General features: G+C 38.9%; 1 protein-coding gene across 3 annotated transcripts in view; it reads left to right on the plus strand.

Moving 5' to 3' along the window:
* The window catches only part of HMCN1 (hemicentin 1), a 494,329-nt gene that overhangs the window by 336,414 nt on the left and 130,179 nt on the right, over positions 1–27,736 (plus strand). For all 3 annotated transcript variants that reach the window (XM_084782016.1, XM_084782014.1, XM_084782015.1), the window contains exons 36-41: positions 5,185–5,308; positions 16,658–16,759; positions 17,559–17,735; positions 18,994–19,145; positions 21,079–21,202; positions 24,031–24,206. In XM_084782016.1, the coding sequence (XP_084638142.1) occupies positions 5,185–5,308; positions 16,658–16,759; positions 17,559–17,735; positions 18,994–19,145; positions 21,079–21,202; positions 24,031–24,206 (855 nt within the window). The remainder of the gene's footprint in view (positions 1–5,184; positions 5,309–16,657; positions 16,760–17,558; positions 17,736–18,993; positions 19,146–21,078; positions 21,203–24,030; positions 24,207–27,736) is intronic.

Below are 27,736 nucleotides of genomic sequence, written 5' to 3' on the forward strand. Positions count from 1 at the left end.
TATATTTTTCTTTGTTCTATACATTTTGTGTTTTGATTATTATGTTGTGGGAGGATTTTCTTTTCTGGTCTATTATATTTGGTGTTCTGTAGGCCTCTTGTATGTTTGTATCTATCTCCTTCATTAAATGGGGGAATTTTCTTCTATGATTTTGTTGAAAATATTTTCTTGGCTTTGGAGCTGGGCATCTTCTCTTTCCTCAATTCCTATTATCCTCAGGTTTCATCTTTTCATAGTGTCCTTGATTTCTTGGATGTTTTGTGTCAGGAATTTTTCAGATTTAACATTTTCTTTGATGGTTGCATGAAGTTCTTCAATTGTATCTTCTATTCCCAATATTTTTTCCTCCATCTCTTGAATTCTGTTAGATAAGCTTACCTCTGCATTTCCTGCTTTCTTCTCTAAGTTCTCTCATTACTGGATTTCTTCTATCTGTGCTTTTATCATTGTTTCCATTTTCATTTTCAGATCTTGAACTGTTTTATTGATTTCCTTCATTTGATTGTTTGTATTTTCCAGGATTTCTTTTGGTGATTTCTTTATTTCCTCTCTATAGTCCTCTTTAAGGTCCTCAATCTGAAGCCGGGCGTGGTGGCGCATGCCTTTAATCCCAGCACTCGGGAGGCAGAGGCAGGCGGATCGCTGTGAGTTCGAGGCCAGCCTGGTCTACAAAGCGAGTCCAGGACAGTCAAGGCTACACAGAGAAACCCTGTCTCAAAAAACCAAAAAAAAAAAAAAAAAAAAAAGGTTTGGTTGCATCTTCCTGCATTTGTTTATAGATTTTATTCATTTCCTCCATTATCATCTTCAATACTAAGGATTTGAGATCATTTTCATGTGCTTCATTTGTGTTTGAGTTCCCAGTGTTGAATTCTTTGGGATAGCTGGGTTGTGAAAATGCCATATTGTTTTGGTTTTGGTTGTTTGTGGTTTTATGTTGGCCTTTAGTCATCTTGCTGGCTATGATGTTGGGAGGTAGTTTCTGATGTCCTTCACTGGCTGTTGGGAGCAATTCATTGGTGAGTGTTTATAGGTCAAGAACAATCACCTGTGTGGATCAGGGAACCCTTCCTTGGATCCTGTCATCAGATGACCTGGTTTCAACTCCAGGGTACGCTGCTCCACACCCTGGTGTAGACTCAATTTTCTTAGCAAATATATTTTATTACAAACTTGTTAATTGAGAGTACCTCACTTATAACCCAACTAACCTAAACAATAGGAAAAGAAGATTAAAGAATACAATAATGAAACCATATGGATATCAGTTCAGAGGAACAATTCTCCTGGCATAGTCAGCAGGATTTCTTCTGCTGGAACCTGGAGCTACCAGAACCCAGAACCTCAGCCGTATCCCAGAGCCCCAAAGCCTTCCCTTGAGCAGTTCTCTCTAGGAGCATCTCAAAGTGGAGCAATGAACAGCCAAAACTATCCCAAGTCTCCAAAGGCCCCACCTCTTGTTTTTGGGTCACTATTATACCTCCTCTCAGAATTTGTTCAAAGATGTTTTTCAGCTGGTTAATAACCAATCTCCCCCACATGGTGGTTTAACTTCTAAGGGGATAAACATCACCTGTTTTCTCAGAAGTCTTTTCTCATCCCCCACTTGTGATCTAAACCAAAAAAAAAAAAAACAAAAAACAACCATGTTTATCTCTCCTTCACCCTGGTCACCCCACTGGGTTAGCAGATGCCAGTGCTGGTGCTCTGCAGCCCAAGGATTAGTTCAAGGTAACATAGGTATAGCCGGTTATCCTGCCTTTGGCTGGGCTTTAGAAACCCTTCTCTCTGGCACTGGGGCTTTGAAGGCTTAGGCTCAGTCTACCCTAGAGTGTCTGAACCCCTGCTGACTTGTGGCAGTTGGTTAAGCTTTCACCTGATCTATCCAGGCCATGGGGTCTAGGTTTAGTCCTGCCTAAGAGAGCAGACACTGTCCTCTGGCTTGTGGTGGTTGGCTAGGCTACCACCTGATCCTTCAGGCTATTTCATTCCTGCCAGAGAATATGGGAACAGCTCTCTGAATTGGAGCAGCTGGCTAGGTTTCTGCCTGATCCACTCAGGTTGGTTCAGTCCTGCCTGAGAATGCGGGGAACCCCCTCTGGGTTGTGGTGGCACATGAGGCTTCTGCCTGCTCTGCTTAGGCCAAGTCAGTCCCACTCAGTTGTGTGGGAACAGCCTCCTGGCATGGCTGGCTGGGTTTCTGCTGGATCCATTCCGGCCATACCGCCTTAGATCAGTCAACCTGAGATGTGGTTATGGAACTGTAGCTGGAGAACATGTCCATGACTGCCTGCCCCCGCCTCTTCCCCCTCCTCCTAGAACCTGGCTCTCTCAGTGGACTGGCGGGATGATCTGAGATCAGATCTATCCCAGTTCCACACTCTCAGGTCCCCATGGGCCAGCAGACACTGATGATGTTTCTCTGTAGCCCACTGATCAGTCATAGAGGGAGAGAGAAAGAGTGCAGGTACAGCAAAATAGGCTGTACTGGGCTTTGGATACTGTGCCCCTGTGGTCACCGGCCCCTGGGGCTTTCTGTGGATTGGTGGAGTGATCTGAAGTCAGATCCACCCATTTTCCTGTGTTCTCCCAAGGCCAGCAGATCCAACTCTGGTGCTTCACTGCCCACAGTTGTGTCCCAGATACCAAGTCCATGATATAGAGCAAGGCTGTAGCTCACAGGCAGGTATGGGTCCAGGCTCTGGGGAATGGGCCTCCATCTGTTGGGGGGATGGTCTGATTTATTTTGATGTTAATTACCCATCCTCCAGTTGGATGACCTGAGGCCAGATCTACCTGTACTCTGTACTATGTGGAACCCTCTTACCTAGGCCTCTCCAAATTTTGCAGTCTGTAGCTCCCAGCCAGGTCCCTAGTTTCCATCTTGCAGATCAGAAACTGTGCATGTTCGGTACTGCCATCTTGGACCCTAGGTTTACATTTTAAGTATAGTCAGACACTACCAAAAAATGGGGATATATAGAAAGAAAGACATTGTTCAGCACTTTATCACTGATACATCACAGTACATTCCACAAAACTAGATGGCATAGTATAGGGTACAGCTGGATTAGACAGCACATGTCGTCATCTATATGGTCTATCATTGGCCAAATCACTGCTGTATGGTACAAAACTGAAGTTGCTTGATTCCTTTATGAAAAAAAAATAAGTTGGTGGGCCAAGAGTAGGTACGTAGAACTAGTTAGAACCAATTTTCATTTCTGTAGGAGATGGAGGTACAAAATTCGAACCTTACACTAGTTACAGAAAAGACAATAATTTGATACAGTAGTCAAGTCATTGATGATTGATGATGGATAGTTTATGAAAGATGAGAAAGGCAGGGGTCTCCTCTCCTGAGACTCTAAACAGCATAATTCCATGGATGATACTGACCACCAATGAGATGACATTCTTGAAGAGCATAAGGGAAAATACTGCAATTTTAATTTCAGGCCTCTGGAGTTTACATCAATTTGAGATACACTGGTGGAGATGGTGAGATGGTGAGGATGGTAGAGATGGTGGAGATGGTGAGATGGTGGGGATAGTTGAGGGGGTGAGATGGTAGAGAAGGTGGTGATGGTGGAGATAGTGGAGATGGTGAGATGGCAAAGATGGCAGTAGGTCATTGCATATGGCCATGAGGATCAATAGAATTATATGGCTAGAACTATTCTTACACTGTTTATATTTCAAACTTTGGGCACAAATAAGCTAGACTGAAGAGTAGATAACTAGTGTAGTGTCAAGAATGTGACACTAAAATCCAGGTGCAAAATGGTAGGGGTGAAAATAAATGTATGAACATGCTGCTTAGCATGATTGTACAGCTTGACTGGAGAATAGATTTACTGGGAATTTGCTTGGGACTGTGAAGAGATCATTTGGGGTCGGACTGTGGTCAGCCTGGAGGGCTACGTTGAGTTCAGATTTCCTCCTGGGCAAAGTAGGGAGCCATGAATGAGGTCTGAAAGTGGACTGGGGAAAGGATCAAATTTCCATCTTAAATAAATTATTCTGGCAACAGTGTGCAAGATAGATTAACAACTGGGGAGGTTGGAGACACTGGAACATCAGTTAAGAAGCCCTCATAATCCCACAGTGGTGGTGGAAGTGGAAAACAGGGGATCTGAGACATATGGCTGTGGTATAATTAATAGAAGTCAAAGTGGGAGCCAAAACCCAGATGACTGGAAAAATCATGGGCGCCATTAAGCAAGACTGGGGAAAATGCAATGACAAGTCAGTTTCAGGAATATGAGGGAATAATTTACAGTCTTAATTCTAGACGGTTCACATGTTAACCTGTCCTAGGACTATGAGTGTTGAACTCAGACTGGTAGAGACTGTAAATGCAGGTGTGTGCTTAGGGTTTTTTTTTCCCAAAGTCATGGAGTTTGGTCACAACTCCAGAGAGTTACATTTTATGTTTGTGCAGCAGAGAGAGGAAGCAGGTTCTGTAAAGTAAGGTCCTAGGAGAGCCTGAGAGTAAGAGTGGAGGAACACTCTATTTTTAATGCCCAGTAAGTACAGATCATCAGAGCTCAGGACCCCAATGCTGTGGATGGTAAGAGACTATACATTTAACTTCAGACTACTGGGCAATGTGGTTGACCGTTATTGGTGACTTAGGAGGAATGAGTTTTAAGTAATGACCTCTGTTTCACCAGCTTTAAAGTGGCAGAGGCACAGTTACAGTGGATTTAAGAGAGGAATAAGGAGAAAGAAAGAATTTATCGGTATTCCTATTATTCATATTTTATAACTTTTACAGTTTTTCTGGCTCCTGTGACAATTTCATCAAAAAGGATCATTGCCTTAAAACCATTTATGATGTGTTACATAAATGTGGTCTTGGTTTTTTTTTTTCAGAGAGTTTAAATTTTCATCACACGCTTTATGGTCCAGTCTTTTATTCAGTGGGCTTTTATGACTATACCAGCAGGCCAGCCTTAAGTTATTTTATTTTGTGTCTTCAAATGAATAACAATATGTTCTTTTTAAAATCAAATTAGCCTATTCTCTTATTCGTAATGAAGTGATCTGGCTCTGGCGTATTGAGTTAACTAATATACAAAGCTACAATTAAATATTATACATGTAAATGAACTTTTCTATCCCAGTGAACATTTTAAAACCCAAACACACAATGATGCCATACTTTCTGTTCCCAATTAGATACAGTCTTCTGGTAGAGTTCTACAGATTGCCAAGGCTCTTGTGGAGGATGCTGGCAGGTACACTTGTGTGGCTACCAATGCAGCTGGAGAAGCACAGCAGCACACCCAATTGCACGTGCATGGTAAGAGTATCTTACGGCTCTGTCTTGGACCTGTGTGTGAATTCATGCAAGGGGGTGTGTGTGTGCGCACATTGTGCGATCACACATACGTTATGTCACAGGTCAACTGCCAGTGTCATTTCTCCTGTGCACTCCACATTGTGTGTTTTTTTTTATTTAAATATTTTAAGTTTTGGAGAATTTTAAAACGTGTGTCTGATATTCACATCAGTACATCCTTCCCTCTCCTACCTCCCAGCTCTTCCCGTGTCCTCCCACTTCCTCAGAACCTCTTCTGTAATTATTTATTGTTTAACAATATGCATATACTGAGCCTAGTTAATATGGTTTTTATGTATCCACTATTGCCATTTTCCTAAACTACCTTGTTTCTGAGATATGGCTTCTCACGTCGCCTGGTACTTGCTGAATAGGCTGGGCTGACTAGTCAGCCAGCCTTGGAGATCTGCTTCTCTCTACCACTCAAGCATAGGATTACAAGTAGTGACTAGCATCCCCACCTTAATGACTCTCTTTCTTTAATGGGTTCTGTGGAAACATAGGAAAAAAGGGAACATAGTTTTTATAAACTGCAAATGTAGAAAGAAAATGTTTAGTTTCATCTATATTCAAATAAACTATATTGTTTACTGTAATTATAATTGCTCATAAATATCTTCAGTTTTTAGGCTATCAAATAAGATGCTCATATTTTTATGGGCATGTATGCATGTGTGTATGCATGTGTGTGTGTCTGTGTATGTGTGTGTGTGCACATATGTGCATATGTACATATACCTGTTGTACATATGTGGAAGCACAAAGTTGATGGTAGGTTTCATTTTCCACTGCGCATCACCTTGTTTGTTGTGAGAAGGTATCTTGCTGAACCCAGAGCTTACCGTTTATGCCAGCCTAGCTAGCCAGTTTGCTCTGTGGATTCACTATATCTGACTTTCTGATCTGATATCCATAGGCTGCTACAACCATCCAGCTTTTTAACATGGGTTCTGCAGTGCCAAAGCTGGTTCCTCCTTTTACATAGCAAGTTCTTTACCCTCTGAGACATCTCCTCATTCTCTAATGTTTTAGAATAATTTCTATCATTTTAAATAATAATCCTCTATAGAAACTTTTGTTGAATAAGATGAAGTTGCAGGGTTGAGCCATAACCTTGTCTACAATTTTCTTGCACAGTTTTGATTTTGTCAATTGGAGCTACTCTGTACTCTGAGTCTGCTCCTATGTGCTTTCATTAAGTGTCTGGGTGGCTGTGGAGCACGTCATCAACATCCCAGCTGTACTGTAAACGTGGAGGACATAAGACCTTGAATAGAAGGCCTTGGTTCTCCAGAGGTTTGTCAGAACCAGTCTGGGTTTGTGTAGAAGTACTTGGACATCTCTATGTACACATCATGTACTTGGTTTTATTCATGTGGTTCTTGTCCAGACTTTTGTTTCTCTAGATGTTCATTAACACATATATTCATTCTACATTTACTGAGAAATCCAGCCAAGTATGTCATCCTAGGATCTAAGTTAATTCCAGGTACATAGAAGGTAGTTGAAAAAAATGGGCATATGAAAGAATAAACTGAATGATTTTAAAATTCCAAATGGTCATTGAATTCTTCTAAGTTGCTTCTTTGCATATTTTCTTTTATTTGAATGAGTCTGTGAAAATATTTTGTCCCTTAAATGTTTCCAATAAACCAATTTATTCTGTCCATGGTTCATCAAATAGGGATGCCCAGTGTGAACATATTTTCACATATAAACATGTTCCTTAAGAGTAGTTAATTTGAAAGACAATATCAAAAATAACCCATTTGTTATTGGCTCCTTTCCCTGAAGAGGCTGAGAATGCACAGACCTCTTAGCTGCCTTTCACTTCATCTGCTTTGCATAGGTCTACCTCTGTCATCTCAGTGTCCCCTGACAGCTGGCTGCAGCAGCTCTTCAAGTTTCCACTTGCATCTCAGAGTTGGCAAATTGTGTTTTTCCTATAGTCTTTCCTTCCCTGAAGTACCTTCTGTCTTCCTTGTGTATTAAAATTGCAGCTTCTGTCTATCAGTTCTCCTCAGTGTCTCTGATTCCACTGGTCTGCTCACCAGTATTTGGACAAATACTGACTCAATTATTAAAGTCTCCTATAGAGCTTCATCAATATGTTCCAGAAAAATGGAAAACTGGATTCCCTGAAAGAAATGAAATATTCACCAAGAAAGAACAAAGTACAATGGCATAAAATATATATTAAAATGTCATAGTGAAACCCTTATTATATATACAAATAAAAATATTTATTTAAAGTATAATAAAAAGCAACCAAAGGAAAAAGTACCTAAGAAAAATACAAGTCTGCAGATGTATGGTCTGAAGATGGTGGCAAAATGTCAGCTGTTGGAAGACACAGTTTGGGTGCACATCTACATGGAAAATCATCAAAGAGCAGGGAAGCAAGTGGAAAACATCTGAGTTCGTGTGCAATGAGAGAGAAATAGGGCTTGGTCACTGAAAAGGTTTAGTGGAGATTGCCAAATGAGATGGATAACATGGCGCTATCTCATTCATACAAATCGCAATATAGAGGTAGGGTCGAGCAAGAGCTTAAAACATTCCATCTGCTGTGATATTCATTTGTCTGGATAACAGCTCATCTCCCTGAGAGGAGAATAATGATGAAGTGGGCTTGTAATGATTAACCTGGAGGAAGTGGTTGGCTTCATGTTTGTGCCTGGAATCTGGACAAAAGCCGTGTCTCCTCTTGGCTTTGAGGACAGCAATGTCCCAATGGAAGCCTGGGGCTCCAAACTTGAATCTGTCTTCTACTATGCATATATTAATACTCAGGATGATAATTAGAGATGTGAAATAAAGGAATTTCTAAGAAAATGATTAATTAAAGACATTGAATAGACCTCAACGGTTGAGAGGACAAGCTAATGAAATGGGGAGAACTATGTAAAATAGGTTTTGAAAGAAATTACTTAAAGATGCACATATTGAAACAATTGCATATTATTTGGACTTGGGCTCTCCAATTACTGTACATACAAATTTGATTTCATAAAGACCTCAGTCATAGAAGCTAATGTACTAGTAATAGGGAGAAATGATACCCTTTCTAGTCTTACTCTCCAAGTGCTACAAAGTATCAGATCTAATTCCTTTGGTAACCAATTGAAAGTAGAAATGAGAAAATATAATCATTCCATTATTAACTTATATAACAACCCCAGCAATCACATTTAGTTAAGATTTGTTAAGTCAATTTTTACAGATGGGCAATGCATTCTGAAAATAGGCATTTATTGCAGTTGTCACAGAAAATGTTCAATCTACAATATTCAGTATTCCAATTTCTCAGCACTTTAATTTCTTATAAAAATATCTTCTATTCTTCTCCATCACTGTAAAAAATTAACAAGAGTTGAAGTAAATGCAGCAAGGATGCATGAGCCTCTTGGATTAGCTCACCAAGCCATGACCATGAGAAGAAGAACAGTCTCATGGAATTTTCCAGGGAGGGATTCTGTCCATTATAAACAGCAGGAGCCCTCAGTAGGTGGTCTTTTTTATTTTTTGATCATCAAAAGTTTCATAATTCTGGAAGTTTTTGTTCTCTAGACCAAACTATGAAGTTATATCTAAACCTCAAATATTTGCCAAGTGAGACAGATGTTTCTACAAACAAGTAATTATTTGAAGTCTAATAACTCAAGCATTCATTTCATCTGCTCATAATTAATTCCTATGGAAAAAGATCTGCCAAGGTGATACACCCAGAAGAAATAGAATGTTGTAGTGTAAACGGGTGGGCTTCAAATTCGGGTCTCATATTGTCACTTACTGTCTGTCAGGCTCTAAGATTCCATATGAATTCTTAAGGCTAAGAGTCCTCATCTGTATGGTAGGAGAGATAATGATAATACTGTGTAATCACAAGGGTTGTTTGAGGTTTCAATGAAAGATGACACATGGAAGTCTGAGCTTGGTGCCTGCCTTCGCGTCAGCATCTGTAAATGGTAGCATGAGGACTGTTCTTGGCAAAACACATGTTTGGCTCCTGGCCCTTCTCACTGTACTCTTTTAACAAATAGGCTAAAGGCCTGCTGCCTTTCCCGTTGGCTGGGAAGCCTCTTGTGTCTGTATTAGTTGTCTCATAAAAAACATTAGGAGGACTCCTTATTTTTATTTTATATTTTAAAAGTATTTGCTTGGCTAACATCTGCTAACACCCACTCAAACAAGGTTTCTCTATCATTTCTGCATTTTGTTTAATAGCTTGCCTGTGGCCTAGTGGAGACTTGGGAATGTTCTAGGGAACTGTTTTGTTTCTTTCTTCATGGCCAAGTTGAGGTCAGGATTGTGCTGAACTATGTTTTCAGCATGGATTAATTTATTTCCGCTATTTTCAAATACCAGTGAATAGGCTGGATTAATTTACAAAAGTCACCTTTGCATCAGTTTTAACTAATTCAGACTAACCCAGGATTTGACATAGTCAGTTTATGCCCCAAATGGCTAAAAGACTAGACAACCTAGCTCTTGGTGTTTCAAGAAGGTACTGTGGTTTTGGCATAATATGTACATGCAGTTTTTGGAAGAAGAAATGAGTGAAAAGAGAACAGTAAAATAAGTAGCACTCTTGCCTAGGGAATTCATACGTCTTACCGTTGGCGTGAGATTTGGTCTCCTCATTAATGACATACACAGAACAGTGGCCTCCTAAATCAAGACTCTGTAGGATTTAAATGGTATGGGAAAATCATGTATTTATATTGTATCTACTTTTATCTCCAATATTGGGTAAAGACATTGGGTTTTCCTTATAGATTTTGTATGGATTTTATGATGTTACTCTCTGTCACTCAAGGTAATGACTCATCACAAACTTCTGTGGACAGGCTTGTACTTTCTTGGGAATATAATCAGACAAGATCAAGCGTGTTCAGGATGCCATGGCCTTAGACAAAAGGCAAATAATCCACTCAAAAATTTGGGGGATTTCCGATCCATTTGCTTCTTCTCAGCCTGGGGTGCTAGCCACACCCAAAGAGCATACCTGGGTAGGGGCCTTTGGTCTTCAGCTTTCTGAGAATAGTGTGCGCGTGCGCGCGCTGTATGTTTGTGTGTATGGTGTATGCAGGTATGTACATATATGTGCAAGTGGACTTACCTGTATCCCCAGCGGTCAACTTTAGATATCTTTCTTGATTGTTTTCACCTTATTTTTATGTGTTATTCAAAGTAGGACATCAATGTCATCAACTTTTAATGATAATTTTTCCTTTTGTCAATGCTTGTTGGGACTCTATTGTTACGTGTGTTGTGTGTGTGTGTGTGTGTGTATGCCTATATATAATTAGCATGTGATTTTTGAAGCAAAATTAGAGCTTATAGTGAGAATATTTTAGTATAAGCTTGGGTAAAAGAAAGAGACAGCTCAGGAAAATGACTGGTTTTACACATTAAGCATGCAAAGGTCTCTGGAGTCACCAATGGTATTATCTTCTTAAGATATATATACATATATATGTTTAACTTGTAGTGTATGCTCCTATGCTCCGAGGGTTATAACTAGTATCTAAATGAATAATAATGCTTTCAGGCATAATAATGTTTTCAGTTAAGAGCAGTTTAAATTTAGCATTATTTTTGTTTCCATGTAGCTCTTTTATCTTCCCGCTCCTTTGTTGTTATACTCACGTCCTCTTCCATCATCTGCTGGTCAACTTAACTTACAACTATTGTTCCACGTTATTGTATTTCAAATCAGTAAGAAAAGAAAACCCTCCAAATTTAGCTCTCGCTGTCTCTTACCCTTATCTGTCTTGTTACTTTTGCTGGTGTCCCTAATTTATTCCTGCATATTAATTACCACACTGAAAATGTTGTTTTAGCATTTAGCATTTCTTATGGGACATGGGCTAGCACAAACCTTTTTGAGATTTTGTAGGTTTGCTTATGTGGGGAAATCCTAAACGCCAAAGGACAGACTTGCTGGCTACGGACTTCTCTCAGAACTGTGATTTGTTAGCCCACTGCCTTCCAAGTTTCCAAATATTTTGATTAGAACTCAGCTGCCAGACCTACCGGGGAATCTTGTATATGATAAGCTATTTTTTTCTCATGCTGATTTTAAGATTTTTCTCTTTCACTTTTGGTTTTAAACAGATCGGTTATATTATAGGTTTCTTTAATGTTTTTCAAGTTGGAGTTAGTTAACCTTATCAGACATGAAAACTAATGTTAGGTTTATTGGATGTGGAAACACGCGTTTCTTCAGACGTGGTGAAGATTCAGGCATTCTTTCTCATGTTGTCCTTCCCCCCCTATTCTCACTAACTCCCGATATGTTTGATAATGTCCTGTACATCTTGAAAGATCTGCTCTTTTTTCTTCATAATTCATATTTCTTCTTCTAAAACCGGGTGATCTTATTTGACCTATCTTCAGATCTACTGACTACCTCTTCCAACACGCTTTTCAGACATGCTGTTGAGCCCTGACTGGATTTTGGAATTCCAGACTTTCTAGTTAGCTTTTAAAATCAACCCTACCTCTTCATTAGCCGCCTGTGTCTTGTAAAGTGCTATTTTTTTTCTTTCCTTTCACTCTCCAAGCAAAGCTTCTGTGATCCTTGGAGAGAGGGAGATTAGTTACAGACAGAATAGCTAATGTCAAATGTGACCTTATAAATCGAGTATCTGGGACTTCCTAGGAAAGAGCCTATTCCACTTCCTGTTCCGTGAATGGCATGCTCTTATTTCCCTTGCACGTCTTAGTTTTTGCTGAAACGTTGTTTAAAACAATGCAGTGTGACAATTTGTTAGCTATTACCCTTGTGGCTCTGTAGTTCTTCTTGTCACTACCCGGACTTTCCTGGGTGCTTCTTGTTTATGTGGCGACTGTGCAGTTCCTGCCACTCACCAAAATGTCCGTAGTCTCATTCTGGAAACTACTACTATGGAAATTCATATATTAAGAAGGAATTAAATTGGTAGATAGAATTATTAATCAGCTATACTTAAAGTTGGGAATGTGTTCCTGGTTACTTGAGGATCATTATAGGTAGAAGAATTGTGTACGAGAGAAGACTGATATGACTAGCTTTGATGAGAGATGAAGGCCGCAGGCCAAGGAATGCAGACAGCCTCCAGAATTCGGACTAGCCAAGGAAACAGCTTCTCCTCCCATACTTCCCCAGAGAGGAATTCCGCTGTGTTGGCACCTTGGTTTGCACCCAAGAAGGCTGTGTTGACTTTCTGACCCACAATTCCGCAGTGCTATAAGCCGGCAAGCATCCCTACCATAGAAGCAACAGAAAGCAAGTTAGTGGCCTCTCTGAACAAATCAAATAAACTTTGTTTATACAAAATTAAAATACCCTTGAGTGAAGTTTGCACTAAGAGAATTCAAAGCCTAGTTAAACAATGACAGATCCTGCAAAGGACTCCAAGGACAAATGACAGCAGCTGTCTTGAAATGATAGGGTTTGGTTTTTCTATTACTTTTTTTTATGTGTTTGGGTATTTTGCCTACATGTATGTCTGCACAGCACATGCATGCCTGGGGTCTGCAGAACCCGAAGAGGGTGGAAGATTCTCTAGAACTGAAGTTACAGACGGTTGTGAGCCACCATGTGAGTCCCGAGAATGGACCCCAGGGTCCTTTGGGAAAGCAGTCAGTGTTCTTAACCACTAAGTCATCTCTCCAGCTCGAAAGTGATTTTTTTTTAATTAGCTTCAAATCTATGCTGCTCACTTTGGTGTCTACCCTAATTTTTTCACTCAGAGTGTGGGCTATTTGGTTTTGGATTTTGTTTTTTATTCTTTAGATTTATTTTTTTGTCATTTTATGTACGTGAGTGCTTGGCTGGCATATACATATGTACACCAGTTGCATCCCTGGGCCTTTGGAAGTCAGAAAAGAACCTTGGAATCCCCTGGAAGTGGGGTTAGGGATGGTTATGAACCACGATGGAACTGACCGGACTCAAACCCTGGTCCTCTGTAAAAACAAGTGCTCTTCTCTGTTGAGCTGTCTCTCAAGCCAAGACTAATTTTTTTTTTTTTTTTTTTTTTTGCTTGGAAGACTCCGGTGAGTTAAACTGTCACGAATTCACCATCTTTAATGAGGTCGGCCTTGTTTGTTTTTCTTGATTAAACACTTCACTTCTGAGTGGTTACACATCTTTGGTTAATTTTCTGAATTCTGGAATGGCTGGGTTTTGGTAGCTTTTCCCACGTTATTATTTCTTTAATTGAGGAATGGATTTCCCAAAACTTTCCTCTGTCATTCTCGTGGAAAGTCAGTGTTTTTCTTTTTAAGCTTTCTATTGTTGTGAGTGGGTAGCCAGCCCACTCCATCACACCCGTGCTTCTGGTGCCTGGCGCGGTGTTTTATTGTGGCAGCTGTGACTGTCAAAACCTTCACCGAGCACTTCAGTCCAGAAGGCTTTAAGCAAGTGTTTTAGTGAGTGTGGTAAGGAATGTGCCATGCACCGGCTATTATTCATTTCAGAACTGGAAAACCAAGTCACCATGGCAGCCATGTTCAGAGCTTTATTTATTCTTTTTTTTTTTCTTAATAAATATATTTTATTACAAACTTATTAACCGAGCATACATCACTTATAACCCGATTAACCTAAAGATAGGAAGAGGAGATTAAAGAATACAGTAACAAAACCTTAAGGCTATCAGTTCAGAGGAACAATTCTCCAGACGTAATCAGCAGATTTCTTCTTAAACACTGTACTGGTAATCAGAACCCAGTGATCACACAGTTAAACAGAAAGGGTTAATACGCTAAGCTACATGAATGCAAAAGGAATTGGATGAGTGAAGAAGGGAGCTTTGACCTCCAGAAAAACAGGCATCTGCCTTGCCAAGAGATCTACCTCTGATAACAGACTTTATTATAAACTTACCAAGCAACAGCTCTGAGTCTTATTGCCTCTCAATTTCCTGTTTGTTTTCTTTGGTGGCAGTCTCAGCTTTTTGCTTTATTATGATAAATTAATTATAATAAACTAAGAGACTTTTATTCCTTGCCTCTTATATTGTATTGGTCATTTCCTAGGTTTTGACTTGAAAGCTTAGGACATTTATTTGTATTATAACGTATATTTTGAAATAAACTAATTAGGCACAAAAGTTTGCTTGTGTGCTACCCTGCCATGGTGACAGCAACGGCTTCCAAAATCAGTTGACTTTTTTCTGTTTCTGTTTTGTACTCTAATTGAATACTTTTGTTTCCTTTTTATCTTTAATGGGGCTTTATCTTGCATATATTTTAATGCTTTTGATATTGGTACCTGTTTCTTTCATTGTAACTCCACACACACATAGTGACCACTGTCTTGTGGCTTAATGCACTAGTGGCATTTGCAAAGGATATATATATTCTTTGGTAGCTTGAACTATGTACACAAATGCATACATCTGCATAGGTAATTTGATTTTTATAATCCTTTGTAACTTTATTTTTGTTTCACTATACACTTGATTTCTAACTGCTTTTTTAAGAATTTTGCATTTGTTCTACCCATAAAACATTGTAAGTATGAAGGACTATTTATGACTTTTTATAAAATTTGAATGAATATGGAGCAAGATGCTTTGTCATAGTTAATGATTATTATTTTATATATTAATTTGTCATATATTAATGTTCAATTGTTGTCTGAGCATACCTCCATCCAGCTTTTCATAGTAATGCTTTCTGAGAATTGTGTGGTGTTTGTGTGTGTTAATGTGTATATGTGTGTATGGTGTATATGTGTGTGGTGTGTGTGTGTGTGTGTTAGTGTGTGTGGATGTGTGTGGTGTGTGTGGATATGTGTATTGTGTGTGGACGTGTGGTGTGGTGTGTGTGTGTGTGTGTGGTGTGTGTGGGGTATATGTGTGTTGTATTCACCTGGAATAAATTGAAAAATACTTTTAACTCAAAAAATAATTTAAACACTGAATTAAAAAATAAATTATTCTAATGAAAGCTGAGTGGTGGTGGCGCACCCCTATAATCCCAGCCCTCAGGAGGCTGAGGCAGGAAGATCTCTGTGTTTCAGAATAGCCTGGCCTACAAATTAAGTTCCAGGCCTTCCAAGGGCTACACGGAGACATCTTTTCTTGAAAAACAAACACGTTCTAATTAATTCAAATTTGCAACTTGATTTGTTTGTTAGATTTTACTTTCCCCATGATATTCCAATAGGTTAAATGTGTTATTTGTGCAAAATTTGAATGCTAATTTATGTCTATGGTTTCATCTTCAAGTAAGAAAAGACAGGATGACTTTCAACCTGGCACTTCCCACAGCCCTCACTTTATTATTGGGACATCATACTGATGTTCCAAGTTGTTATTCCTTTTGTAGATTCCTGTTTCCACAAATATAAAATAACAACAAAATCATTAATGGCTATTGTTTAAAGTTGGAAGTTTTTAAAAATCACCTTAAATTTATATAAAAAAGAAAATCTTTCTAATTAACATACAAAATAATTCTAATTAAAAAAAAATAGAATGGTCTTGCCCAATACTAAGTTGGGTGGTTTTAGTCACATTTGTTCTTTTACTGGAAGAGTTCAAATGGGCGGATCACCAGGTTACAAAAGTAATTCATCCTTAGTCAGCGGATTGAATTTACAAACTATACTTTTAACTTTGTTTCTTTTTCTTTTATTTTTGGGATTATAATATAATTATGTCATTTATCCCTTCCCTCTCCTCCCTTTAAACCCTCTCGTATACACTGCCTTGTTCTCTTTTATATTCATGTCCTATTTTTAATTGTTGTTACATGCGTGTGTGTGTATATATATGCATAATATTTCTAAACATAATCTTCTCAATCTGTATAATATTGTTTGTGTGTGTGTTTTTCAGGGCTGACCATTTGGTACTGGGTAACCAATTGGTGTCCTCTTCCCTGGAGAAGACTGTTTTCCTACTCTCGCCATTTCTTGGTTGCTTCTACTTCTTTGTGTAGGCTAAGGCCATGTGGGCTGAGATGTTAATTGTTGGTGTCCTTGTTCATCCCATGTTTAGGCAGTCATGTTGGTCAGGCTTTATGAGTGTAGCTTCTGACATTCCTAGGGTGCACAACCTCACAGCAAACTTTCTTATCTGTTCAACTCTTTTTTTACTGCGAATCTACAACTGAAAGTATTTTCCTGTCTGACCACAGAGAAATAGTTGACCCAGAAAAATCTATACACAATTTTTAAGTTTTTCAGGTTTTTTTTTAATAGCATACAACTATATATGGAAGAGAGAAATATTATCATTTCCGCTGAGAAAACAGTTTCAGTTCAGATATCATATTCATGTGACCTCCTTGTTTGCTTGCACCGTGCAGAACCTCCCAGCCTGGATGATGCAGGGAAGATGCTGAATGAAACAGTGGTGGCGAATAACCCCATTCAGCTGGAGTGTAAAGCGGCAGGCAATCCCGTTCCCAGTATGTTTGCTCTGCCTCTTTGCCATTGAATAACATTTAACATTTCAGAGAGTAGAAAAATTCATATGATAACGTACGGATTTGTAACAAACAAAAGTGATAGAGTATATTTCTAGTGATTGTATCATTTGGGAGGTGGTATTTTTTAAATTTTAAATAGCCTTTCATTGCATGAAATAATTTTTCTACTTAATATAGAAACATGTGAGTTCCTTGATCAGCCGGTCTCTATTGTGATCACAAAACTTACCATTGTGCTTTATGTCCATGTATTTTGAAAACTCTATTGTAGATTTTTAAAAGAATATTAATGGAGTTGGGTGAACCAAGCTGCTTACAAATCATAGTCATATAAGTGACACTATCATTTTGTTTTGTGTCTTCCAATCACTTGTGGGCTATTCTTGTAAAACATTGATAATGTAAAAACATTAAGTTCTACATTGTACATGGTAGATGGTTTTGATTTGACATGCCAACATTTTTGTAAAGAATACACAATAAAATAGAGTAGGTAAAAAAGCTTACCATCGTGTAATATTCACATATTAGAAACAATACAAAGAATGCTTTTCATTGGTTCTATTCCAGGATTCACTCATTGGACTTAGTAGTTTTTTTTAGGAGAATTTTCTCTTGAAAAGCAACCATCAAGAGATATTTAAGCCAATTAAACTCAAACAATAAGTGTAAGAATAAATTATTTTTAGATGTGTCTTAATATATTTACTTCAGATTCAAGTTAGCATATTGAATTTTGAAACAAAAGCTTTTATTTCTCCTCACATTTACCCTTCAGCTATTACATGGTACAAAGACAACCGTCCACTCTCTGGTTCCACAAGTGTAGCCTTCTTGAACAGAGGGCAGAGCCTTCATATTGGAAGTGCTCAGATCTCAGATGCTGGCATCTATAAATGTGTAGCCATCAACTCTGCTGGAGCTACAGAGTTGTTTTACAGTCTACAAGTTCATGGTAAGTGCTGCATCTCTCAGGTACATCCTGGGTCAAGGAAACATGCATGATGATCATAAGTTCTTATAAACTCATAATGTGAATACTTAACACACGTATGCTATTGATATTTTCACTTAAAGACCCCATGGTCTAAAACTGGTAAGCTTTCTGATTCTGGACATCCATTAAACTGCCCTGTTTTCACATGCTGTTGAACTTCAACTTTAGACTACTTGTTGAAATAACCAGTCATGGTTCTGTCAGCTAATAACAATACCATGTTTGATAGTGCATTCTAACACTCATGGGTATTAAGTTATCTCAAGAAAAACCTTTTTAGGGGTAATTAGAATATGGTAGCATATGCAATGGAGAAAGATACATGTGTACACACATACAAACACACACATTCTCTCTCTTTATGGGAATTAAGAATTAAGAATTCACTCAGGGCCAGTGAGATAGCTCAACAAGTACAAGCCTTCTCCTGAACTTGTGGGGAAAAGCCTGCTGTGGTAGCAAGATGGATGTTATAGATAAGAGTATCTCAAGGGTTGTAGATAAGAAGCTCAAATGCCACCTAGCATAGAGTATAAAGCCTGGCAGAAATAAAAGAGACCTTACCCCAACCAGGAGCAGAGAACAGACTTCCCATATTGTCTTTTGACCTCCACATATATGCTATCACATGTGTGTACCAACACACACACACACACACACACACAGGTACATGTATACACATGTGTACATGAGCATGCACACACATAAAGGTACATATATGGGTATATGCATACACAGAGAGCTAAATGCACACACACACACACACACACACACTCACACACACATCCATGCATAAACACACGTCCATGTATGCATACACAGGTCCATGCATGTACACACACAAAGGAACATACATACAAGTTCATGCATACACAGGTGCATGCATACACACAGGTACATGCACATACACACCAAAAGGCACATGCACACACACACGTACACACGCAACAATAATAAAATAATAAAATTTAAAGGAATTATGGCACTGAAAACTGATTTCTTGCAATACTTTCTTTTTCTCCTCTGCCAAACTGGGAAAGCAATAGTTGCTCTACATACCTCCAGGGATTACTGTGATTAGATCTTTGATACAACGTGAAACACTTAGCCAACACAAATAAGAAAAAAAATTACTTGTTAAAATTTATTATGGAAATTATGTGTGGTTTTCATTTGCTTGCAGTGACAACATACATTACTTTTTTCTCTTTTTCAGTGCCTCCTTCAATCTCAGGTAGCAGTTCCACAGTGGAGGTAGTGGTGAATAATCTAGCAAGGTTAGAGTGTGAAGCCAGGGGCATCCCTGCCCCTAGTCTGACCTGGCTGAAAGATGGGAGCCCTGTCTCTAGCTTCGCTAATGGAATACAGGTATCTTTTTTTTTTTTAATGACTAGCATGTTCAAGACAGGATACTCAGATTCATGATGTTGTTGAAAAGATTTGGAGAAAAAGAGTTAGCAAATGTTATTTTTTTAGTTAAATATTTTTATTGTTTACATATACATTTATATTATTACACATATATACATTAAATTGCCTACAGCAAGAAGAACCATGAAACAGTCAGGAACTATATAAATGTTACATTCATAGTGTTTTGGCTATTCGTATTTGGCAGCTTTGAAGAAAATATCTTTCCTATCGTGATGAGTCTAAAATTCTGATTATAAATCAATATCTATCATACCTCATCATTATAAACTTAAAACATTTATCTAGACCTAAAAACATCTTAACCCCTAAACAATTAAGCTTAAACAACCTACTTATGGACATGGCTTCAAATGTGGCAAACAAGCCACTGGGGAAAATGTCCTCGTTTCTACCACAGACAGAATTCTGCCTAAAAAAGGACAAGCTTGGATGCAGGCAGAGTCAACAGCCAAACTCTGCCAAGACAGGGTAAGCGAGCCCTCAATAGTTCCTGCCTCACAAATTTGTCTGTCAGATATATTGGGCCAGGGGCTGAAGATGATGCTCCAACATTATAGAGAATTTTGGGTGACTATTCTGGTATAAAACTGTCTCTGTCATCTTCTCATTTTGGAAAGCTACTAACCTGTACTTCCTATGTACTCAGGTAGTTAATTTTATTCCTCCTCAAGTCTCTCATGGGGTTGATGAACAACAGTTTAGTTTTACAACAAATGCTATTTTCAAAAGACTTTGCACATGGACCCACATATGCCTGTCATAGCCACACAGCTGAGATTTCAAATGTATAAAAGGTGCCATATGTAAGAATTCCCCTCCCTCACATGATGGTGTTAAGTTGTACCCATTTGCTAGAGATAGCTGTTCTTCCCTGCTTGCACCTGCTTCTACTCCTGGCACAAGGAATACTCATCAACAAAAAGCACAGGAAATTTCTGATAGGATTTTGTTTAAATGTCTGGAAATAATGAATCTGTGAGGCACATAAACCATGCACATGTCCATAAAACATCAAAGAATAAAGTAGGGAAAAATTGTAATAGGCATGTTATGAAAAATGAAATCTGAGTCTCTGAAAAATGCAAAGGCAGTACAATGATTTTGAGTTAAAAACAGAAGCACCCTTGACTCCCAAGTTAGACACACAGAAGCACAAGCACAGGCATTCCTCATCTTATGTGCTTTCATTTCATTGTCTTTTGCAGATACCATATTTTTCTTTTTACAAATTGAAGCTTTGTGCCAGCTGTGCATTGAGTAAGCCTGCCAGCCTCTTTCCAACAGTTCAGATGGTCACTGATGCTTTCAAGCAATAAAATAGCATTTTACTGATAAATACATACTTTGCTTCAGACTTAAGGCTATTGCACACTTAATAGATTACAGCACAGTGTAAACAGCACTTTAATACGCATTGGGGAGTCACAATTCTGTATGACTTGCTTTATTGCAATATTTGTTTTATTGCAGTGGTCTGAAATTGAACCCAAAATATCTCTAATAAGTGCTTGTGTCAGATATAAAGGATAATTTATTTTGCCTAACACAGAATATAGTTCTGATATTTTATTTTTTAATTCAGTTGTTCAGAACTGATGATATAAAAAACACAAAGTTCATGTCAATGTTAAAAGAAATTGATAGATCTATGAGATAACAGAGCAATGAGTGTGCCTACATTTTTGGTTAATATTGCTGTAATGTCTTATTATTTGATCCAAGAAAGTTTTGGAGAATTGCCTCCTTTTATTTTCTCTTCTCTTTGGTATGTGTTGTCTTTCTCTCCTTTATGAATACTTGTGGAAACTATAAAAAGAACACACCTACTATTCTCATATTGGTTAATTGGTATTGTTTTTATTGATAGGTTCTCTCTGGGGGCCGAATTTTAGCATTGACCAGTGCACAAATGAGTGACACGGGAAGGTACACCTGCGTGGCAGTGAATGCTGCTGGGGAGAAACAAAGGGACATTGACCTCAGAGTATATGGTGAGACAAGCTGGCTGGCTGTGTGCTGAAATTGATGTTAAGGGAAATTGTTGACAACAAGAAGAAAAAGAGAAAGTGATGATTTAGCAAAATTGGTTCAAATCAATTTTCATTTCTGCTTTGTGTTTGAGTTTAATTTATTTTAGCCCTTTTAAATTCCAAGGTATTGGGGCCACTGAGATTACTCAGGACACAAGAGTGCTTGTTGGAGCATGAGAAGTTGAGCTTAACCCTCTGATACCCATGTGAAAAGCTTGGCATGGTCTTATGTGCCTATAACCCCAGTGTTGGGGGTTGGGAAAAGGTAGTTGGCTCCCAGAAGCTCATTGTCCAGCCAAACTAGCCAACCAGAGCTCTTCAGGCTTATTCCCTTGTCTCCAGGGAATAAGGAGAGAGTAATGGAGATGCCTCACATTCTGCCTTGGCTTCTGTGCTCATATGCATATACCCCAGACACATATAACAACACATAGGGCTCATATGCAAATACCACAGACACATATAACACACAAAGCTGATATACATATACCCCAGACACATATAGCAACACACATGGCTGATATGCATATACCCCAGGCACATATAGCAACACACATGGCACACATCCATAAAAATAACAATTTAATTAGAATGTATACATCAGTGTAGGGTGTTTTATAAGGCCAAAGAACATGACTACAGCTATTAGCTCTACAATTAGGAAGACATCATTTAACTATAGTAGATGTCTGTTGAAAAGCTTTCTTTGTGTATTATATTCAGAACCATGTTTCATTGCTTTTAATTATACATAAAGGAGACATTTTTTGTGATCGGCCCAATACCTTTGAGTTGAGGGTTGTTTGAGAAATATAAGTTAAACTAGACATAAATTCAGAGAAAATTCATGATTTTTCCCTATTCACAGTACAGCTAGGTGGTCTAAAAGGGGATAGCATTTGATCCTATCTCAGAATAACCTGCCCCAAGAACAAAGTTGGGGTTTCACTGACCTCAATTCATAAATGGTATCTGTCACTTTACATCTTGGTCTACCTTGGTGTCTAAAATAGTCATAAAGAAAGCATGCCCTTTTAAAAATTCTACAAATAGCCTAAGACACACATACACAGTTGAGATAATTTTTATCCAACAAGGCCAAACTTAATTCAAAATTTGATCAAGATGCAGAACTGGCCATTAGCAATTCCTGGGCCAAAGCTTATGAATATGTTTTCATGGTATATTACCATGCCATTAAAATAGTCTGTTTTGCCACTTCATAGCATTCTTCAGTTTGAGTAGACTATCCATACATCTGTATCCTATGTGTCACCTGTCAAAATCAACCCCGCTGTCTTCTGGCCCTCAGAGGTTGCCTTAAGCTTCTGTGAGTCCATGCCTAGTGTGCTGCTCGGTGAGCAGGGATGTCACAGATCTAGGCACTGATGCTCCCTAGTCTGCTCCATATACTCTGCTCCTTTACAGTTCATTCATTCCTGCGTGGCTCGAGCCATGGACCCAGGGACAGCACACAGATGTACTCCTTGTGTCATAACCCTTTCCCTCTGAAGGAGATCTGGTAGCTTAGAGCCCTGATGGCTACAGAAACAGAACATTGGTAGTCGGTCTGAGACCTTGATCATCACTTTATCACATGCAGGGATATTAAGCCTGAAATAGCAGCTCATAGACTACAATAATATATTTTACTACAATAATCTTATTTCTCCCAAAGCATTTGGGAGGCCCTATGGGACACAAGTGAATACAGACAGATGAGTTTTTCCTGTGACCACAAAAAGCAAAACCAAACAATAACCATAACAAAAACGACTATAAATATATCCCCAAGTGGTTAGGTAATTTAGGGAGGATTGGCCATGGAAATTCACCCCTGTGCTTTTTTTCATTAGTCATTTGTCTTTTCTGAATGTAAACATATACAGGCCTGAGTGAGTCCTTGATGGAACCTACTCTCTTTCAAAGCCCCACAAAGCGACCTAGGGGGAAAAGACAGCTTATTTTCAAGGCACTCAAGGGAAGGGAATTTTTTAAGCTTCTGTCCAGACATGTTTCAGCATCTGATAAGTCTGAAGGCCAGGGAATTCTAATTTTAATGTCATTAAAGTTCCAATAGACCTCCTCGCTTTGTGTAATTATGAATATATTCTATAACCAGTCACTGATTTAGCCTCTTCTCTATTGTGTCAGTTTCTCCACAAAGTCTTTTATGCCATGGAAAGTTGGTTCGGCAAAGAAGAGAACGCTAAACCTCAAGTTGGTAGACTCTCAGCTTTGCCACCCGCGATAGCATTCTGTGTAAACCCTCACCTATTTTACCTGTGGACACTGTGAAGTGGGGGGTGGGGAGGCTAGACAGACAATCCCTACAGTCTCTTCCTCATACTTTGAAAGATGTTGATGGAAATGAATATGAAATTTGGTGGTTTTTTGCAAAAGATAAAGATAAATACTGAGATCATATTTTAAAATTTATTGTTTTCCAAAATATTTCATGGATGACTTGCTGTTTTTAAATCCCCGAGGAGTACCATCCAGTTCTATGCAGTTCTTAGATGTAACTGCTGGGAGCTTTGACTTGCAAAGCCTCTTTAAGATGAAAAAAAAAAATGAGTGAGGAGAATCTTTGGTCCACACGAGTGCATTAGTCTGTAACTTAGCACTGACTCTGACTAAAACGAAGCCAAGAGTGTATCCAAGAATGATTGTGGTCTTCCATCTTAAAAACAGCCTAGTTCTACAGTGTGTATCTTGTATCTTGATGATTAATGGACATCCATAGTGTGCAGCCCTGTTTCATGAGGAAAATTTCATCTTTCACTTAGTTCCGCCCAATATTATGGGAGAAGAACAGAATGTCTCTGTCCTCATTAACCAAGCTGTGGAATTAATTTGCCAAAGCAATGCTGTTCCCACACCTACTCTGATGTGGATGAAGGATGGCCGCCCTCTTCTGAAGCGACCGGGCCTCAGTATCTCTGAAAATGGAAGTGTGCTAAAGGTAAGGCTGCAGATCCATCTCAAGCATGTGCGTTCAGTGTTACATACGTTAAACTTGCTGATATTTGATAAATGTTCTTTTGTCATCTACTAAAATTCTAGGAACTCTTTATTTAACGGTGCCAGAAGCCATCCCCCACACACCCACCCAAAAAAAAAAACTCACAAAAAATGTTATAAAAATACTCTAAGATTAAATTCCTGACATGTAGCCATTTAACCAAAAAGTATCAGCCCACTTTGGGTGCTGTGGATAAGGATGCAAAAATTAGGACACATCTCCTATCTTCAGTATCTTGTAATCTTACCGAAATCTATAAAGAGTTAAATGTCACTTCATCTTACATGCGCAGAACTACTGTAAATTTGAGTTGGTGACCAAATAGTTGGTACAGAGCTTGCATAGAAGAATGTTGGGAGACAACTTAGTTTTATAGCTCGGAGAGGAGTGAAAGTCCTGATTAAGGAAACCAAGCAAATTAGATAGGAGGATCTGGAGAACTTCACAAAGTGAATGTTTGAAGAAAGGAAAGGTGAAGCCAGCTCAGTAACTAAACAAAGATGGATACGGCAGCTGACTAGGGTGGGAGAGTTGGGTGGGGGTGGGGAGTACAACCCATGCTCAGGAGCAGAGTCTAGTGTTCTAGAAAGCACCTGGCAAAATCTCAAAGCTTAGATGTGGCTGAATGACAGAAAGAGGCATTTATGTGAACATAAATTTCAGTGGGTGTAGGTGCTCTTTTCTTTAGGTAATGGGAAATAAATCCTTATATCCACTGATCTGTTCCATGAACCCATGCCAGACAACCTGGGATGTACAAGTCCCGTTGGCAGGAGTAGAGAGAAAACCCATACAATGGAACACTCTACAGATCCCAACCCAAACTAGTTAGTTAATAGTATCTTAAGAACATACCCAGCATTTTTCTCACACATAAGACTAAATTAAATAATGGAATTGTGCCATTTTTTTTAACTAGGTGTATGCTAGGCACTCCTTTAAATGTTCATCCCTGTTTTCCAATATACTAATCTTTAGCCCAAAATCGTTTTGTGAGTGCTACAGTGTATTGGTTACCCCCCCCCAAAAAAAAGGAAGAGAAAAAAAGATTTCTTTGGACATATCATTTTAAACGATTTTCACCTATTATGACAGACGGGATGATAGGAGCCACTGGATTGAGTATAAGAAACAGTGATAATCAAAGAGAAATGGAACGAGCTGGGGCCAGGTATAACCGTCCAGGGCATACTGACAGTGGGCTATTTTATCCAGAGATACATCACAATAGGATTCCACAGATATCCACACCAGCACTGGGAGCTGGTGAGGAAATGTACAGAAAAGGAGTTTGACCTCAAAAACTTTATGTCTATTTTATGATGCAAAATTTATTTAGTCCAACTTCAAGAGTCCCCAGTCTGAAATTCCAACATCATGCAAAATCCAAGTCCAAGGTCTCTTCTGAACTAGCACAATCTCTTGCATACTTCCAACTTATAATAACAAGGACTAAGAACCCTAATTCTAAAATTGGGGGTATAATTTTTTTAAAGTGACAAAAAAGTGAATAAAATTCAGCAGAAAAAAAAAAGACCATTAACTCCTGTAGTTCCATGTTAAACATCTGGGGTACAGGTTTCAGGACATGAGCTCCAGTGGGTTTGGGGAACCCCAGCCTGTGGCCTTGTCACTTGCAGCTCCTCCACTGGCCTAGATATAGTCATCACCTACAGATTTCCCCAGGATATGTTCCTGGCACATCCAACATCTTATATCCTTTGTAATGTAAGCTTCGCTCTGGTAGCTTCATACAGCAGCACCCTGGAAAGAACCTTCTACAGGAAATCTGAGCATGCTAAACATTGCTCGACCTTTGAGCCTTTCCTCAAAAACTTTTTTTCTGGACTCCATAACTCTTACACTATGCGTGGCTGCAAAATCAGAACCATATAAATAATGCCAAGTTCTGTCAAGCAATAGCCATCCCACCTGGGGCCATGCATGGCTATTGCAGCCTTTTAGTGCCTGAGTTGAACCTGGAAAAGGACTTCCCCAGGCACCTCTGTGAGAGCAGAGTATCCCAGAGGCACTGTCTTTCTTAAAGAAAATCTTGTCAGAATGACCTCAAGCCACACTTAACACAACCCCGGTGCAAACTGCTTGGCTGCTTTTTAAAGGTACTTGTATGTTCAGTACTGGTAGCTACTTTGTCCTCAGCTTCTTTTCTGGTTGCACTGCACACTTTCACATCTTCCCACAGTAGTTCTTGCTGCTAATCTTACTGTAAACTGAACTAAAATTACCATTAATTGTCATGCCACAGGTGCCAGTGAGACGGCTCAGCAGGTAAGGCGCGTGCCACCAGGCCTGACAGCCTGAGTTCAGTTCCTGAACCCATTTTGGGGAAGGAGGAGCAGCAAACAGATATGAAAGATTTTTAAACCATTACACCCTCCTAGATGCTCTGCTGCCTTGTTGTTTCCTTTGCCAAGTTAGTCTATTGCTTTCGAATTCAGCTTCACTCAAATTGTCAAACTATGACCAAGATTTAAAGACATGGTTTGCCAAAAGTAACACAAGTAACCTCTAGTCTAGGTCCCAATGAAATGTTTGTTTCTGTCTTGAGTGGCGTACGTGCACTCTACTATGTGCGTTTCTCGGAGCATGCTACCCTTCCCAGATCCCGCCAGACTCCTCCATGACGCTTATATTTACAACCTTCTCTCCCTACATCTCCATCTCTGTAGGTTCCATAGCCTTTCAAAATAGTGCCATGAGTTGGAAAGCAAGTACTCATAAGATAAGCAAACCCCATCGGGGACACATAAAAGTCAAACAGTAACATAGGATTTGCATGAGGTTCGGAGAAAGGGCTGTGAGGAGTACTTATTCCTCTACCAAAGGGCATAGGTTTGGATCCCAGGAACCCACAAGGCACCACACAGCCATCTGTAACGCCAGTTCCAGGGGATCTGACACTTCCTTCTGGCCTCTGCTGACATGAAGCACGCATGTGGTTCACATACACACATGCAGGCAAAACATTCTTACACATAAATTTTAACGCAAACTTATGATGAATGAGTCACTGATTCATGCTTCTTATACATGAAAGAAAATATTTTATTGATGCTCAGTTACCTACTAAGTGCTGAGCATAGCTCAATGGGCAATTGAAGCTAACTGAATATAATTTTTTACTTGAAGAAGCCTACAGATCCAATGTAGAAGAAACACATGTAACAAACCAATCATAAGGACATTAACTTACTTCCTGAATACATAAAGATCATACATTAAAATTTGAGTGACTTTATCAAAAATGATAGTAGTTGTTTTAGCTATTTTTTCTAAATTTTATTTAGAAGACTTTTGTATTGTTTAACAACTGTTGTAAACTGGGTAAAAATAGAATGTGGCATAGATGAATATTTTTAAATCTTGATAAATTTTGAATCTGAGTACTGGGCATTCGTTTTACATTTTTTTCTATGTTTATTGTTTAGAATGTACATTAATACACAATC

The sequence above is a fragment of the Acomys minous genome, assembly GCF_964271855.1.
Source record: "Acomys minous genome assembly, chromosome: 1".
Classification (NCBI taxonomy): domain Eukaryota; kingdom Metazoa; phylum Chordata; class Mammalia; order Rodentia; family Muridae; genus Acomys; species Acomys minous.